This window comes from Mastacembelus armatus, chromosome 3 (genome assembly GCF_900324485.2).
Source record: "Mastacembelus armatus chromosome 3, fMasArm1.2, whole genome shotgun sequence".
NCBI lineage: Eukaryota > Metazoa > Chordata > Actinopteri > Synbranchiformes > Mastacembelidae > Mastacembelus > Mastacembelus armatus.
The window spans coordinates 17,590,714-17,609,945 of NC_046635.1; the positions used below are offsets into that span (position 1 = coordinate 17,590,714).

The 19,232-nt window shown below is 39.9% G+C and overlaps 1 protein-coding gene across 5 annotated transcripts in view; it reads right to left on the reverse strand.

The window, feature by feature from the left end:
* Positions 1-547: 547 nt before the first annotated feature.
* The window catches only part of esrrga (estrogen-related receptor gamma a), a 46,916-nt gene continuing 28,231 nt past the window's right edge, over positions 548-19,232 (reverse strand). For all 5 annotated transcript variants that reach the window (XM_026293802.1, XM_026293806.1, XM_026293805.1 and 2 more), the window contains 3 exons: positions 5,780-5,886; positions 5,541-5,703; positions 548-792 (listed from right to left, as the gene is read on the reverse strand). In XM_026293802.1, the coding sequence (XP_026149587.1) occupies positions 548-792; positions 5,541-5,703; positions 5,780-5,886 (515 nt within the window). The remainder of the gene's footprint in view (positions 793-5,540; positions 5,704-5,779; positions 5,887-19,232) is intronic.

Consider the following 19,232-nt stretch of genomic DNA (forward strand, 5'->3'; position numbering starts at 1 on the left):
TTCATTTTCCCACTTGTCTTCTTGAACACTTAGAAAAATCTGTTGGGGAGGGGAAAAGGAGACATAAGTGCAGTCTTAGATTCTTTCAGAACTAAAATGAAGAGATTTAAGTTTCTTTTAAATGTGTCGTCATCCTTAATAACATGTTGCTCGTTATTAAATGCATAAGTGACTGTTTTGGTGTTATCAGTGTTCAAAGTCACTGTGATGATTATTAGTAGTTTAAAAGGAAATCTTCTTTTTCCTTGGTAATAGTGGGGTCATGTCAGTCTGTCTGCATTTTTCCCAAAATGAAAGGTCATGTGAGTTCCCTTTTGTCAAAGACGGTAGAGGTTTAGGGATTCAGATAAGAGGATACTTGTTTATTCATAGGGAGATGTGTCAGCAGACATATTTCAGGGACATATTTCTGTGAGTGTGCACATGTGTGTAAGAGTATGTGCATGAAAAAGAGCAAGAGGTCATTCTAAGTTGTGGTTTAGAGTTTTAGTTGAAGCTTGGGTGGACTAGACTGGTGTCTAGCTGTCCTGCATCTGTTCTCCCGTCCTCAGACCTTGGCTTCCAGCAGCTCCAGGAAGAGTTTGTGCATTGGGACTTTGCCATCCTGTTTGATACTGTAGAAGTGCTGCACAGCCTTCGTGGAGGTCTGGCGAAGCAGGGGGAGGGTCATGAGCAGCTTGCCTGCCCGACGGGGATCCTCCTGATGCTGTGAAGCCTCATAGTCCTGCAGGGCCTCATGGAGAACATCCTGGAGCTTCTGCACTGCATCCACATCTTCAATGTGCATGGAGTCTGGAAAAACAATGAAAAAGAAGTAAATATATGACATAAATTTAAAAAGTGATATTTGACCAGGCATCGGGACGGGGGTCAAGGTACTATCTGAATGATTAAAATGTTCATATGTTTTTTAGTGTAGAAAACATCCACAACTCTGTTTATAATAGATATGATGTTTACAATCGGATGTGTCTTTGTCAGTACCTGCGCCCCTCTTTGTTATTGATAAGTGAGGTCAAGGGGAGATGTGCTAAAGACTCAACTCAAGACAGGGGTGCTACAGTGAGCCATACCTCAGTGTTGGAAATTCTATGCTCCTTATTTCAGGAGTAATAAAACTACATGAAATGTAATTTAGATGTCTTAGATATGTGCAAAATAGTTTGGATTTGAATATAAATCTGTAAAACAAAGAAACAAAAACAGAAGTTTTATAAGCTCTCTAAGTAGAGTGAATTTTGTTAATAATGTTCCCTTCAAAATGCCTACATAATTTTAATACTGTTAATGTGGATGATGTAGATTTAAATCCATATCCTAGGTTAATCCAGGAATTGAGGTTTAAGCTCAGGGACTGCTACCTGTTCTTTCTTTCAAGCATGGATCTGTGGGTGTGATGAATGGACAAAGAGGCTAGTGGGTGGAGAAAAAATAAATAGACTTGTGGAATGATGAAGAGATTCAAGAACACCTGAGAGCCTGTGTGTGTGTGTGTGTGTGTGTGTGTGTGTGTGTGTGTGTGTGTGTGTGTGTGTGGATTTGGCTGCACACATCTGTAATCTCTCTGTGTGTTTCAGCATATGTGGCAGTAATGGCTGAGAATGTCCTTCAATAATAATGCTCCATATTGCCCCTTAGGGATGCAAAGTCTTAATGTGAGTTGGCCTTTAGCTCTGTGTCTCCGATCAATGTTTCTGATCAATGACTACATGCATGTTAAATAATAATCACAAGGAAACTAGGCAACCAGCCCCCCCACACACACACACAAACCATATGAGAACTGCATGGGTTTTGCTGAACTTTTGTGTATGTGTGTGTGCGTGTGTGTCAGTGTTGTATGTCCCTGATTGCAGCTTTTATCATGACCTTTTCTCTTTGTGTTTGCTATAAATTTGATAACCCTAACCCTAATAATGGGGGTATACATATTAAATTACTGAGCTTTTTGGAGGTTTCAATGGGAAAGCAGTATTGTGTATGCATGTGTCTGTGTGTAGTCTAATGTAACTGATGAATTCAATAAATGCAGTTTATGTTTGATCCCATTTTGTGATTTATTACTGTGTGCTAGAGCAGTTTCAGACTTCTGATCCATTAAACACATCATACTTTTTATACATACACAGGAGTTGAACACTGTATGGACATGAGTCCAAATTAATTAATTATGAACATACACAAAATATATTTAATGGTAAATGGAACATAAAAATATACTATGGAAACATAAAATGTGTAATATAGCAGTAAATACCAGGAGATGTGCACACTTCAACATATACAAACACAATAAGGGTTGGATCTATAGCATGTAATGCACCTATCAGCATGCAAGGCCAGACCAGTTTGTGGGTTGTACTCTGTAAGAATCAATAGAATATTTTCAATGGTTAACAAATTTTGGTTAATTAATCTATTTGTGTGGGTTTTGCTATATATTTGCTGATAATATTTGGCTTAGGGAAGGATGGAAGAAGGAAAGGCTTTTGTTTGTATGTACAGAACATACAATATACTCAACAAACAGTTAAAACTATTGTTTTGTAAATTGATCAGTCTAACCAGTTTTCCATTAGCAATTTCATATCAGATATTAAACTGTGCTGTTTAACATCAACAGTGTTGCTTGTTAAATGGACATAATTCAGACTTTGTACAGTTTATTTTATAAATTGACAAGAAGGTAGTGTGCACAAAGTCTCTTAATTGAGTATTATGCCAGTAACAATGGAAAATAGAAACAATTCCATTCCCCTCTATATTCTTGGATTTCCAAATGGTTGTTTTCTGAAGCACAGGCTATAGTAACCATAAGCTGAACTGTGGTTTAATGACTTTCAGATAAACATAGTGTTTAGTATTTAAGCTGCTATACACTGCTGCTGCCTGTGCTGTGACCTGCAGTACACTCACAAGTAAAACAGCAGACGTTAATAAGCATGAGCACATAAGGCTGTTAATACACACATACACACACACACACACACACACACACACACACACACACACATGCCTTCCGTTTCCCATGGCTAGTTTAGCTGTTTTTACATGTGGGGCACGTTTGCTAACATTTCTTAAGTCTTGGCTTCATTAATGCAGACGATTAACATCCTGTGAATTAATTAGTGTCAGTGCCCTTCAAAATGCTAATGCTAGCATTCTGTTGTCTCAAAGAGCTTGGCCAATGATGGAAAGTTCTTATTTGGGTGTCAGCTGTTTTGATATCAATCAGTTAAAAGAATTTCCCTTTCTAATGTTACTTTTCTCAGCACTCAGATTGGGTGTACATTTGGCCAAGGGATATTTTAAAGTTTATTGATTGGGTGTGATTAACTGATAAAGTGGTATCAGCTTCTGATAGAGTTTAGCAGCATGGCATTTCCACAAATATTTTACCTGGACATTTAAATAGACATATAAATAGACAGTTAGTTAGCTGCCTCTCCAGAAAATCATCCACCTTCAGCCTGGCAAAAACAGTATCGATTATGGTATTAAATAATACATATTACTTAATTAAATAGTCTGATATTGTGATATTCCTGATTTATTAACATTAACAAAACAAAAACATCACACTATATGACTAGACTAGATAAGATTAGGACTATATACAGAATATTTTTAGGTATAACTGTAAACCTCATGTAACTGTGGGTGGACAAATCATTAGAAACAAAATACAAACCCATTCCGCACTTACAGTACTAAAAAAACATCTGCAGCTCAAATGATAAATAAAAATAAAAAAATTAAAAATTAATTGGCATGCATTTTTAAAATTGTAACATTTAAGCCAATTTCCAGCTTCTCTAATGTGAGGATTAGCTATTTTTTTCTGCTTTGTATCTTTTATTAAATTATTTTTTTATATTACATATTTATCAATAAATGTGGTTTTTGATTGTTGATTGAAAAAAAAAACATGTTTGAGGATGGCTCAACATCTCACTCACAAATTGACAAAAGTGACAAAAGTGACTGATCATAATCCTTACACTGGCAAGATATTCTGTAGGGATTATATTTTGGATAGCAATAGATTGTAAATGTGTATTTAGTACACATTTGCTTATGTTTTTCTGCTGTTTCTTACTGGGCCATTCATAGCATTTGTGGCATAGCATGAAAGAGGTGATGAAACATTGTTACCATTCTATTTGTTTATTTTGAAATGGTGAACATGATATTATTATTTATTTAATCTTTCTCTCCTGTGATGGACTGGTGACCTCTCTAGGGTGTACCTCTGCCTTTCACCCAAAGAGAGCTGGGATAGGCTTCAGCAGATCCCCATGACCCTAAACAGGAATAAGCAGGTATAGATAATGAATAGATGGATGGAGGATCTTTCTCTCTCTCTCTCTATGTCTACCAGATTGGTCATCTGTGAGCTTAAAGTAACAAGAAGCATGTGAGTACCAAATAATCCACCAGTTTCATCACTGTGCTGCTCATCACCACTGCTGTCGACCCAGCACACACAGCCAGTTTTCTCAGCTGTTAGCTAGCACCATTTTTACACCAACAGATACATCTACAGACTTGCATGCACACAGTGCCAAAAGATTGAATGTCACACATAGATCACAGGAAAGCAATATAGGCCTATCAAGATTTTCTGTATGTATGTCAGCAAAATTTTTCCACTGGTTTACACTTAAGTACACATAAATATATTTTTGAGTGTGTATTAAGTATACAGCATGTGTTGGAGAGATGAAACTGGCACATTTGAGAGAAAGTGTGTATGTGAATGTTGGCTGTGCATTTGTGTGTGTGTTGATGGTGACAGAATCTGAACAAAAGCCCCCTCCTTACCTATTCAAAGTTCTCCCATTGCATCCTTCCATTTAAACACATTGTATTGACAGCTCCCCTCTTGTAATTAAAGAGTACTGAAGAGCTGGCTGGCTTCCAAGACAAAGTTCAAAAGATGGGTCATGAGAGGAAGAAGGCGTGTGTGTGTGTGTGTGTGCGTGTGTCAGTCAGCTGTCGATGCAGCTGGACACATCAGAGACGAGGCTTTATCGACAGACTTTGGGTTTTAATGATTTCACCTTATTTAACAGGCATCTGAAAGGACGACTATGCTAATTGTAAAAGGGATCACCACTTTCTTTGGTGGGTAGGAAGTGGGCTTCAGGTTAAAGATGTGTGTGTTTGTGTTTATGTGGTAGGTTTGTGTGTGTATGCATGCATGCACGTGTGTGTGTGTGTGTGTGTTTGTCGTTTGAGTATGGCAGGACATCAGTGTGTGGCTCTAACAGTGAAAGTGAGGGGTTTAACAACTGTAGGTGTGGTAAACCAAAAAAAATGTGTGTGTGTGGAAGTATGTCTGTTGCAGTTGGTGTCTTTGTGTGTGTTTGTGTTTAGAGCATTTAAATCAGTCATTGGATGGTTCAGTTTAAATGAGTCTCATGAGATTGAAGATTCCTAGGATTAACTCTTTCTCCACCAGTCATGTGCTCACACACATACATGCAGATGCAAATGAACACACACAAAAGAAACACTGAGCATGAAAAATTTCAAACCTGAATTAGCCAAAGCAATGGCCTTGAGAGTGACAAATTCCTCCTTTTCTAGTTTCATAGATTTGTATTTCTTGACCAGCTGAAGAATGGCGTTGTTCAGGTCCAGAAGTCCAGCCAGCTTTGACTGGTCCTCATCCATAATGTAGTCCTCAGCATACACCAACTAAAGAGAAAAGTTGTAAATAAACATAAATTTCATAAGAGCAAGAAAAAAAAAACATGAAGCCAAAGATACTAACCTTGTCTTCAAATGACAGTGAGCGGTACACAACACGCAGGATCAGGATCTCCATCCATGCACTTTGCAGTAGACTCATTTGGTCTGCCAAAGACAGTGTGGAAAAACCTGGGGAAAAGACAGAAAAGAAAGGAAAGAGAGGACTGCTATCTTTTAGCTCAAAAACTGTTTGTAAAGCGTTAGCAATCCTCTTTTGACTACTGTAAAAATCAACTGCAGTATTGTATGTGAAAAAAGTGTATGCTGGCATATTCTTGAAAGGCAACATTTACAATGTCAAAACTTCTTTTAGTCATACTGTTTCAAATACAGAGGCATGGTGTCGACATAAGCAAATTGCCATTTAAACATGTAACTATCAATGAAGAAAGGAAGTAAGGGGAATTAAGCTTATTTTGAAGCTATGGAGAGGGTCAAGATCAAGATTCTCTATCTACCCACCCTCCATCCATCCCGTTCACATCCTTCTCCTCCTCTTCCTCCTTCCCCTGTGCCCAAAGCTGTTCTCTAGGGAAAGGCAGGCCTTATCTCCCTCTGACACAACCTCCATGGATCAATGCTGGCCATTGCTGCTGCACTGCTCAAACACACAGACTAATTGCTGCTATGGCCTCAAAACTGCTGCTTTCACTGGTGTCAATCCATGTCTTTCTATTTGCCTACGTCTATATCTGTCTGTCTCTCTAATCGCAATCCATTTTTTTTTCTGTCGGTGTATGACTGATCATCTCTGGGTCTGAGTCTCGTTTTGCCTTTTCCGATCCATTGTGATACATCTGTCTGTATATTGTGCTTGGGTCTCAGCTTGTTTGTTCTATTTTTTTCTGTCCTTGCAATTTCTCTGCTGTCTCTTTTTTGTGCTACATTTCATTTGCAATATTTTCACCTGCTAATTTCATATCTTTCAATTACATTCTTGCTTAAGTGCACCAGTTCTCTCACATGTTGTCTATCCTTCTCTGTCATTCTCCCTCTATCTCTTTAATGGAACACCTGCCCACTCACACCTTTCCTCACAGCTGTCCTCTCCTCACACACCTGTCCATTCACACCTGCTTGTGTGCGTGCTATTGTGTCAGTGCAAGTCTTCATAGGAAAGGCAACACAATGGCTGATGTGAGCGCACCTGTCAGATCTCTCCACAACCATCCAGTGTGTTGTGTGTGTGTTGGAGAGAAACATCCTGCCAGGAGAAGCAGGCAGATGAGAAGTAAGATATTTCTTCAACGACATCTGTTGCAATGTGCCTCCTCTTGAGACTGTAGGTGTGTGATACTGTGTGTGTTGATGTGTATATGTGTGTGCATGTGTTAGAGGCTCTTATCTCACAGTGTCTTGATAGGTAATGGCAGGCGTCTCATTATGTTCAGGTTGTAGGCTATTGCTGTTTGTAATGTGCTCTAATTCATTCTATCTACAAGTGTTAACATCTCCAGCCAACTAAAGAGAAACACAGAGAGGTTGTAAATAAACACAAAGACACTGCTGCATCCAGACACACATACAGTGTCACATACACAGAGATGCAAAAGCATAGAAACACAGTGAAATTTACCCACATGTATATGATTGAAACACACACACGCAGTACAGTGAAGCAAACAGTATCATTGCCAACTGGCATTGTCAACTTCTACTTAATGAAATCATCAGAAGGGATTAGGCATGCATCTCTTAAGGGGGTCTTCATGCACACAGACACACACGTCCTTAGGACTTCACATTCATTCATTCACATATATCACACTGGTGGTCAGTGGTGGCACACAATGCTCAAGGACTGGATGCCCACACATTACTAGTTGCTCATTAATAGGGTTTTGATACCAGCCAGCAACAGACATTTCCCTCCCAGTGTCACATTAAATACATACATATGTGTACCAAGACACACACATACGCAGGCAACACCGATAATTAAAGCCCTATGATTAATGGATTGAGCTGAAAGTGCAGCTTTTCTTATTGAGGTACATCAATGATTTTTATCAGCCATGTTTTGAGTGTTTAGGTGATGTGTGAGTGCATTCTGTGTGCTCCTGTGAACAGGGATATGCTTATGTTTTGTTTTAAACATAACACACGTAAATGTACTATGAGTGTGCCAGCTTGCTGTTTCATCAGCATATTTGTATTCTATGTGTTTGCATACATTCCCATACATAAATTATGCTTCTGCAAGCCTCTGCATGTGCGTCTCTATCTGTGTGTGTTTGCGAATGTGTCTGTGTGTGTGTGTCCCTGACCCCCTCCCTTCACCACTAGCCTGTCTGCACCATTCAGCCATCCAATGCTTCTTATCTGTCTGATTAATAGGCGGCCGGCTTCAGGACAAATTAATTAACAGATAACACCATCTCTCCCTTCTTCCCTTCCTCCCCTCCTTCTCACAAAGCGATCGATACAGCAGAAGAAAAGAAACATCAATGGGAATTTAGTGCTGATGATGGAGAGAGAGAGGTATTGATGGAGAGAGAGAGAGCACAAGAGAGTGAGATGGAGGAGAGAAGAAAGTAAAAGGGGGAGAGGTGTTAGACGAAGAGATGATGGTGGGATGGGTGGAGACCTTTCTTTTATACCTGCGATTTCACGTTAGAAAAAATGGTTCCTTATTTGGCTCTAATTACATTTCCTTTATAGCCATTGTCGATAAGGCATCACATGCTGCATGTATGTGCTTGTGTGGAGTTGATACAGCCTGTGTGCCATTTGCTGAATGTACAATTTTGAATAAAGAAACTGAAGCTCAAAGCACTGCTTAAAAATGTGAAACTGTAAAAAAAAAAAGAGAGATACAAGTGACCTGCAAGTAAAGCCACATGCTCCCAAATATAATTTCTGGTGTTTAGACCTGTCAAAGCTAAACAGGTCATAGTTGAGCTATACCGTTTTCTCCGTGTTAACTGAACACCAGGTATATTCTAAGCATTCTAATATTCTAAGCATTTGTTTTTCTAAAGTGCATTTAAGTCGTCTTCTGCTATCTACATGAAACACCCAAACCCAAATACTAACTTAATTCAATTATGGCTATTATGTGAGTCAGCAAGACACTACAAAGCAACCGGATGCTGCACCTGTTTTCAGTGTTTTGTGCTGTATGTGCAGAGTGTTTTATGCACCATTATTCACAAGTTGCTTTTTTCTTTTGTTTTGTATGTTTATGCATAATTGTGTGTGGCTCTGGTGATCCTGGAGCACTGGACTGGTGAGCTTTTTTATCTTTCACTATATTATTTCATTCTAGAGGCAGTAATAGGTAAAGTGTATCTGCTGTTCAGGGTACTAAGATGTTTTTATGTCAGATGCATGATCTTTGAAACACTGATCTTACAAACCCCTATGACACTAACCTCCTGTGTGCTACTGTATAGGTAGCAGTTAAAACATGGAGTTTTTACTTACTCTCTAGTGTAGGATATACAGTTTTATTTAAAATAGTATTCACTGCTTATATAAGAATGACAATGTGCTTGATGTGTTCTGTTGTGTCCTGCTGCCTGTGGAGATTGCACTGATGAACCCATAGATATAACAGTGAAGTTGTAGCTATTTTCAGTTTTCAGTTCAGTCAGATTTTCACTGTGAGCATAAAAAGAGTTGAAGTCAGTTCTCAAACCATCCCACAGATGGTTTAAGAATTAACTTCAAAGCCCCTTAAAGGCTGCAGTTAATATTTGCAAGACAAAAGAGGCTACAGGTGTGAATGTGTGTCTCTTTCTCTTTCTGATTGCACTAAGATGGATAGAGGGGTGGTAACTTCTTACTCGCATTACTCATTTTAAATGTCAGTATAGCACAGCTGTTGTCATTACCTGTATTTTGGTTTAATTTATCAGACAATGTAGAGATCACTAAATAATTAGTCTCTCTGCAGCAAGATCTTGGGTCTTACACATGAAAATCTAATAATTATATATCTGAATTCTAATAAAGATAAGATAGTGGATTTTCAAAGGTCTAAACTCCATCCTACCATCTCCTTGGTTTTAGAGGTGTTCAGTAGGAGGTAAGTTTTTGTGAGTCCAGTCACTGAAGGATTTTATCAGGCCCTGTACTGCTCTTCCTGTCCATTCCTGATACATGAAACAATCACAGTATGTAATATGTGTTAAGACAATTTGACAGTGATGAATGAAATGCATACATGTCCTGTCAGTAAATATAGGCATGCAGACTATCTACACACAAAAGTGATGTCAGGTGTGGTTTTATTTTAACAAATACAGGTTTGTACATTTGGGATGAAGTAGGGGGGTGGAAGAGTTCACCCAAAAAAAACTTTTTTGTCACATATGTGTGTGTGTGTGTGTGTGTGTTTGTGCGTGTATGTCCACGAGTGTCTTAACATTATGATCCTGTATTGTATCTATAAGATATAGATTGAGAGAGTGTGTGTAGATGTGTGTTCATGTGCCAAACAGTGGTCTGACAGAAGGAGGCTACAGTGCAGTCATGCAGACTTAACCTCTACTATTTGTTCTCATGCTCTTTCTTTTTTCTCTTCGCTTTTCTGTATGAGATACACACATAAAGATAAACACACACACAAACACACGTCAATTCCCCAGCCACCCTGCAGCCTGTTTGTCTGCCAAATGAGTCCTGACTGCACGTTTACACCCGAGACCGCAGAACAGTCTGGCACGGACACACACACACACACACACACACACACACACACACACACACACACACACAGAGGATAACCCTCTCTCATGCCCCAGTTGACACACAGACACACACAAACATGCATATCCAGGAGGCCTACATTTGTTTTCTTGTGGTTACAGGGCAAATGGGAACCAGTGAGAAATGATTGTGATGCTTATGATTGCCTGTGCACTTGGGTGTGTATAGTTTATGGCATTTGTGAAGCAATTTTTATGTACATGTAAGTGTGTGCGTTTGTATGATAGTGCCTAGGCATATCTTCAAAAAAACATTAAATGCAATTCTTTGTCCTTCTCTGTGTAATTAATGGGACCGGTTTGAAAACTGGCTGTAAAGCTGGTCCCAGTTATTAACATGTGACACGTTCTGTCAAAGTTTTGCATATAGTTTTGTATCATGTTAGACCTTCTAGTTTGAAACTGAGCAAAAGTAAATGTTTGTAACATTGGAAAGGCTCTCAACAATATTTTCTCACACTCATCTCACATATTGTGAGGGCTCACCTGTGTGCTGCAAATTAAGAAATGTCTTACATTTAGTAATCCCATAACCAAAGATGATTAGTTAACCCTTTTCTTCAAAACAAAATGATCTTTTTTGCCATTGAGTTCAGGACAGCAATCATTGTTGTATATCTGATTCCAAGAGACAATGTTCAACCTTCAAAGATTAAGCCGATAGTGGACCAAGTGGTGTTGCATGTTGAAATTGTATGCTTATCCAAAATAAATGTTTTGTTCAAGTGTTATCCTCACCTCAGGACTCATGAGTACACTTTGTATTTACAAGACAATAAATGGGATGGAACACATCTCAAAACAAGACACCCTTCAAGCCTACGTGGACTTCAAATTAGGGTTTATGGTCCAAGCCAGCAGCAATGTATTTAATACAAGCCTTCTCTTTCCTTTTCTTTAGATGTTCTACGGTGTTATGAGTCTAGGTTTCTGTTTTCTGATGTTTCCCTCCAGTCTATGGCCAGCTCTTCTCCTGAGTTCCCGGCCAGCCCTTCACTCATCCTTCCCGCCAGTTCCTCGCCTCAGTGTAAGACCAGCCATTCACCTTAGCCCGAACCCACGGTGAGAACGCCAGAGCCCCCAGCGAGTGTGCCTGGACCCCCGGCCAGTGTGCCCCGAACCCCAGTGTCCCTGTGCCCGGTGTCCCAGCTTCCCGCTCCTGCCCCACGGCGGTGGAGTGGGGTCCTCCGCGTCGATGCCCAGCAAACTGTTCCAGTCCCTTGGCGTCCTGGCGAAGGCACCCACATCGAGGTCCAGCCTCCTGTTCCTGCCCCCTAGTGGCGGAGTGAGGTCCTCCGTGCCGACATCCATCCTGTTCCTGTCCAGCCAGTCCCAGTCCCTCGGCGTATAGGCAAAGGTACCCATGCTGCGGCCCAGCCTGCTCCTGTCCAGCCTGTCCCAATCCCTCACCATTTCAGCAAAGGCGCCCACACCGAGGACCCACCTGTTCCAGACTCTCAGAGTTGCAGCAAAGGCGCTCACACCAAGCTCCAGCCTGTTACAGTCTCTCGGAGTTGCGGCGAAGGTGCCCACGTCGAGCTCCAGCCAGTTCCAGAGTCAGAGCCTGAATCCAGCGCTGCGGAACCAGAACCAGAGTCTAACACTGAAAAGCTAGAACCAGAACCAGAGCAAGAGTCCAGCGCTGCGGAGCCAGAACCAGAGCCAGAGTCCAGTTATGAGCCTAGGTTTCTGTTTGCTGTTGGACTTTTATTTTGGTGTTCGGGTTTCCTGTGTTCCTTTGATCAGTTATAGGTAGCTTTATTTCTCGTTAGTTCATCAGTTTAAATTTGCTTCAACTGTGTTAATTAGTTCTGTCCTGAGTCTATGTATACCTCTTGTGTTCCTTTGTTCCTTGTCGTATCATTAGTTGATTAACGTGGATGAAGAAGAGCAGTGTCTCCCTGTGTTCTCGTTATCTGCTTACTTGCCTGCCTGTCCTCGCCATAGTGGCATTTCGTTCCCAGACTGGAACCCTTTTTTTCTTGTGCCTGAGTTCTGGAAATAATAAATATATTTTTGTGTTCTGGGTCCTACCTCTCCTCCTTCACCACCGTCATGCCATCTTTTCATAACATAAGGTAGGTTCAGGGCCTACTGTTGAGGACTTGTTGTGTGGGTGCACATGGGTGCACATGATGGGGCAATCTAGATAGGGACCTTCCATATGCAGGCTTACACATTTTATTGTGTATTTTGGTAACTGTAACTTTCTTTTAAAGATATGCTGTCAGACTGTTTCGGTTCATTTATTCTGACTACAAGTCAGTTGCAAATATTGCAAGATGTATATGATCATTCATCTGTACATTAGCACTCGGTCTTGCTGTGTTTGAGCACCTACTTGCTGTTTTAAAACACTGTGCTCCATCCTACTTGATCTTGGCCTCTGGGCACATTTAACAAGAAATTTCTCTGCCTGTCTCAACAATATAACAGTGACACACTTATTAATAGTTATTAGCCTTGAATTTGTAAAAAAATAAACTGCATGCATGCTCACAGAAATGTAACACATTACAGAAAAACCGAGTGTACACTAAGTACAGGAAAACTGGATGTATACTCTGAGAAGGGCATTGTGGCCTGTAGTGCTACATGTCAACAAATGAGTAAAAAGCACATGGTGTAATGCTGCTGAAGATAATGTGCTGTAGCTTCAACGGGCTAATGAACATAAGTAAGAGACCCTCATACTAACATATTGAAATTATTTGTCAAAGGAAGAATTGGGTTGCAAACAGCCAGAAACCCACTTATGGAAATCACTTTGGTCAATGCTGATAGATGGTAACACTGGTGTTTTGTGTCCACTTGCAAAATCTACTATTAGTCACCATCTACTTAACAGTTTTGTTGTAGTAAAACATTTTGTTAGAAGGCAGTTAAAAGAGGTCACACAAACTCATCGCAGAGTGCTCATTGTAGAGTGGATTGTCTATGTGCCACATATATAGTACATGCAGTGTATTCTGCAGGGGACAGATTTAAGTCCACTGGCCCACTGAGATAGAGATTGCATTAGGACATGTGAGGTTTCCAACAGTTATTAGCACACTGCTGCACTGTGTGTGTGCACATTTGGTCTGTATACACAGTGTTTCATAGCTTCAGTGGTCTCTCTCATGCCACTGTCTGTACTTGCTTGGGCTAAAATTTGTGTTACTATGCACATTGTTGCATGCTGTGTGATGCAAGTGCTCCCTTGTGATGCTTTCTGAGTATGTGTTTGTGTGCACTTCTCAAAGTGTTTAGTACCATACGGCCAGACAACGGCCCAAATGAACCCAGACCCCCTGTGATGGCTTTGGCCTAGCTGAAACAACACACACAAGATACACTAATGCGACAAGCACACCGGCAAATGCTGTCTCACACACACATCCACCAGCTGACCCAATTACACAAAGATGTGCAATGAGATGGAAACAAATCTACCCAGAGAACCAGCTAATTTAGAAGGGCTTAAAGACACACTCACACAAAGGACACATACCCACTTACACCCACATATACATGCATGTTTGTAGTCAGTTATAAAAACAAAGTGGATATTTACATATGAAAGCACAAATCGTAATTTTTTTATCTTTCACTGACAGGATTTTGATAGAGCAACTCACTTCTGTTAGTGTATGCACAGTGTGAGAGAGAGAGATAAAATTACTATATGTGTGTTCACATTGTGTCTGCATTAAAATATGTGTATTTGCTGTAAGTTTGTATTGCTGTATTTTTTTCTTTACAGGTAATGACTGAAGAGAGTGAGTAAACTGAAGTATCCTCCCAATAATGCCTTTGCATGTAACGAATAATAAACCATGACAACGGCACCATGTTTTCATCACTCTGTGTTCTGTTGTTTGTATGTGCAAGTCAAGGTTACTTTAAACTGTTTTGTAATTTTGAAAGTTGAAATATTTTCCTTAAGATAAAATAAGTGACAATAAAAAAGCACACCACTTTGCTGTAAACAACTGTGTAATTACCATCTCTTATTGTTGTTTTATTTTTAAATCAATAACACTCTTGTTGAGTACTGGTTAGATTTGGGTTATGGTTGATCTTAATTTACTGGACAAAAAACTGCCTAGTTGACTACATGTGTTTAAATTATTTTAAATGGATGATGGACAATGACATATTTTTGTGCATAAGTAAAATGAATTTCATACATAAGTCACTTTTCTAATACTCATGCTGCACACAGACACTATTTAGCACCTTCACTTTCATTTCCTTTCATATTGTGGGCTAAACTATTTTATCTTTTTTCTGTCTTTCCCTTCCCTCCTCCCCCTCTTATTCCACCACTTCCCCCCTTTTCTCGGTGCGGCCTCGGGGAGAATAGAGCAGTCATAGGGTTGCGGTAGCCTCTAATCAGTGTGAACAGCCAGCTAATTACCAAACCCTCAGCCCTGGCTGACTGTTAATTGCATACATTAAACACCATCAGCTGCACTGCAAGATTAACACTTAAAATCTTCCCATTGCAGTAGTGGCAATGAGTGCTTTGTGAGTGTGTGTGTGAGCGGAAGAAACAGAGGTGGCGAGGAGGCTTGTGTGCTGCCTCTGTGTTTGCGGGTGCTAATGCTTAACACTTAATTAGACCCGAAATGGAGATGCGGAAAAGCAGAAATGGCTGTTGAGTGTTATAGCTGTTGCTTTGGTGGGGTTGCTTGGGTGGGGGCAGCCGGTCGTTGAGGGCAACCCCAAATCTCTGTGGAGACGACAGATGGAGTGACATTAAGAGCATTGCAGTGGAGCCATTTCAAATAATAAAATATCAATATTTACATTTTAATTACCCACTTCTAGCTCCACCAGGGCCATGTCAAGGAATATGTGGGTGAGGGTGAGCGAGTGTGTGATGTGCATGTTCTACTGTCAGCTCCACTGTGGCCATGGTTTCCTGACTCTATAGAGTCAAGAGTACTGCTCAAGTGATAATGATCTGCTCTGCTTGAAAATGTCTTGGTGAAAGAAACGGTGTAGTATAAATATCGCTGCTGTTTCCCAGAATTATGTCCTTTACTTTTGTTTTCGGTCTTTTAATCAGTCCATCTGCCTTATCCTCAAGCCCTCATCCTGGGCTCCATCCTACATTACAACATTGATGCAGGCAGAAATGATCACCATGTGTAAGCATATGCATAAATTCATCTGAAGAGAATTAACCATGTGTACATACAACTGTAAATCTTACACACACCTACTTTCTCTGACACAGTTATATACAGAGAGACTCTTTTGAAGAAGAAAAGACAGATGTCATAGAACAAAGCAGAACAAATGTAAATACTATATCCCTAAAGTTTCACAGTCTTTCAGGCAAACATGTATTGGACTAGATAAAAGGCAGCTTCACTGTTGAGAAAACACACTAAGATACTGATTGGACTTTGCATCAAAATTCATACCCCAGGGAAAGTCACCCCATGTCTTTACAGACTCAGTGACGCACAGAATGAATCCCTCTCAGGCCTATTATCACCAGCATCCACTTAGTGACATGCAACACCGTGCACCACATCCCAATAAAAAAAAATCATCTGAGCCATTTGACAGTTCTCCACATGGAAGAAGGACAGGACAGAGAGCTCTAAGCTCTTTCTGTCAGTGGTTCAATTAACTGGTTTCTGACAGTATATTGATCTCTTGGTGGATTATCTTTTCAGAACAATATCCTGCCATCCTGAAAAAAACAAAATCCATAGTCCAGGCATCTGCAAATGGGCTGTGCTGCTATCTAAACCACTGGACAGGAAACTGTTTTTTTTTTTTGTCAGTGCTCAAGTTAAAAAGTGGTAAACTGTGGAACAGACATAAAACAGCTTCTTTTCTTTTGTAAAGCTCTACTCATGTATGAATAGAAATTAGCTGATTGTGGCTTTAAACAAAACCCAATGGGCCCTTTCCAGGCCTGGTGTCTGTATATGAGATTATAAAGCTGTGTTCATTCTATCTTCCTAATCCTCCACAGCTTTCCATGGAGAGAGAACTGCAGAAACTCCACAGGGATTAATTTACCATTCACAGATTAGACATGTGGTCTCCAATATCATCATCCAGGACAAGCATCAAGAGGTAGGGCTCAAGGATTTAAGCAATGAGGAAAGACAGAACATGGGAAATAAAAGAGACAAACACACAGACACACAGAGACAGTCTTCTCTCATATAGCACCATGACTTAATGTCCTAGCTTGAAGACAAGAACATTAGACCTCATTCCACCTCTTCATCTGTGTCTGAAAAAGCCTGGGCTGAAAATCTTAATTAATTGTCCAATAGTGCTGCGGGGTCATTATGCATTGCAATAAAGAAGCGTGTAATTATGAGATTTAACAGCCATTACCAAGGCCAGGAACTCATATGTCATCATCAGCAACCAAGCCAATGGTTTGGTACGGCTGTGTGTGTGGCTTGATGGACAGCGCACTCGCACACACACACACACACACACGCGCGCGCGCATGCAATACACACACTCACATATGTGCATATTTTAATGAAGGTATATAGTGTTTCCAATATATGAAAGAAATGTATCTGCTCTTGTTTTCGGCAAACAAAGATGCAGTTGTCTGCACCCTGTGTGCATTCAGACTCTAGGGGGACGCAAAGTGAAGAAAGTGTATACAGGCAAGACCACACACTCGCACACATAACCATCAGTCTGACCCAGACAATAAGGCAGCCGGCTGTGATAGCAGCCAGCAGATGAAACATCCCAGCAAGATTAAATAGACACAAAATACACACATTAGTGTGTGCTTTTTTAAGGGATGTGTGTGTGTGGGGGGGGGGGGAAACCACCTTGGACTGGATATATTAAAAAAAAAAAAACTAAATTAAAATTTGGAGACGGGCAAGTGAAATGAAATAACAGCAGTTAAAAATTTTAACATTATTTTATTTTATTTGTTTTTAGTCAAAGCCCAGGAAGAACAAAGCTAATTAAATTGAAAAAACACATATGTTTGATGAATAAAACTACAAAGAAAGTTCCATCTGTAAGAAGTCAATAATCATTAATAAGATTTACTTCTTTTTTATATCTATATTTTAGGTCTGCTTTATTTTGCCTGAGAGATGTGATCCTTGTTCATGCGATAACCCTTTATTTCAAATCAATGGTGGATTCACTTTTGTTGCACTAAAATTAGGCATTTGGATTTTCAATGTAGTTTAACCTTTTTGTTTTAAATTACACATATGATTAAATACATCTCACTTCAACTTAAAAATAATGAAATAATGCAGTTATTGTAAGATGGTGTGTGCTTGTTGCGTACACAGGTCATAAGTTGTCCCCATCTGGTGACAAGCACACCCCAATCCTATTTTCCCACCTGCTTATTTCCTGATGGATGGGATGAATCCTTCGGACTGTTATTTAAGAACGATGGATGGAGGATGGGAGACATAGAGGAAACAGGAAAGCTGGAGGAGATGTCCAGGAGCATGGGGAAATCAGAAGAATAAAGCAAAAAGGTGCGAAGAATAAAAAAAGCAAGGAAGAGAAGAGAGAGAGAGAGGGAGAGAGACGGGGTAAAGAACTTTGATGGGTGAGAGAAGGAGAGGAAAGAAGGGAAGGGTAGGAAGGGAACTGAATAGGAAAATGAGAAAATAGATAAATGGAGAAAAAGAAGACTCAGAAACAATGAGGACATGTGAAGAGATATATGGAAAAAGGGAAAGATAATGTAGAGAGAATAACTATTTCATGCCTGTCTGTGAACTTTGCATGAACCGACAGAAATAATGTGATGCCATGACAAGCCTGTCTCTCTTCCACTAGATTTGCTGTATGCATAGGTGTGTGCTGTGTGTCTCTGTGCGGATATGTGTGGTCCAACAGATAGAATAGGATGATGATGATTTGAAATGGAGTTTGGCCTGTGCGTAATTATCATCATCTATCTTTATGCCCCGCCAGCATTACATATCACTTCACATCATCTCTCTCTCTCTCTTTTTCAGACACATTTACGCACACACACACTCACACACACATAAACACAAAAGCAAATTGAAAGTAGTAAAAGCTGACTGTTTCCCAGTGATGACTTAGATGATGATGGGCTCAGATGGTGTGCTGATTTATGTGTTACTGTTCATCTGATGTCACATATTATAAAACTACATGTCCACGTATGTGTGCCTTTGTGCAGATACACTGTGTGTTAGTATATGTTTAGTAGCATGAGTTTAGAAGTATACATATGTGTATTGACAGATGTGTTTGTGGCATATTCTGTATTTGTGTATGCAGGCTTGTGTGTGCTTGCCTATGTATGCGGCTTCTCTCTGGTGAGTGTTGTGTTTGTCTGACAGTCATTATTTGATGCAGATTAGTCAGTGTACTCAGATTGCAGGTTGTGTCTCAGAGGCTGATAGACAAATGAATTTGATTTGCTAATGTAATCAAACTAATAAGGAAACAGCAATGGGCTGCTGTGCACAAATCTCACGACTTCAATATTTGTGTTTTTTTTCTCACTTTTACTTGACCTGAAACACAACTATCCACTACATGCCTTTCATGGCAATTTTTTGAAATTAAAATAAAAATTATTAAAATAACTCTTAATGAGAGGCTGTAATCTGAGGTTGTTCAAAAAGTGGATTTACATCTGACATCATTTTTAAAATCTGTACAGTAATATTAGTGTTGGTGATACTGTTGCTTTGTGCACTGCACAAAATTTTGGATTTAGGTCTGATATAGTTTGACACACATGGATATAGTGACCTCAGCTGG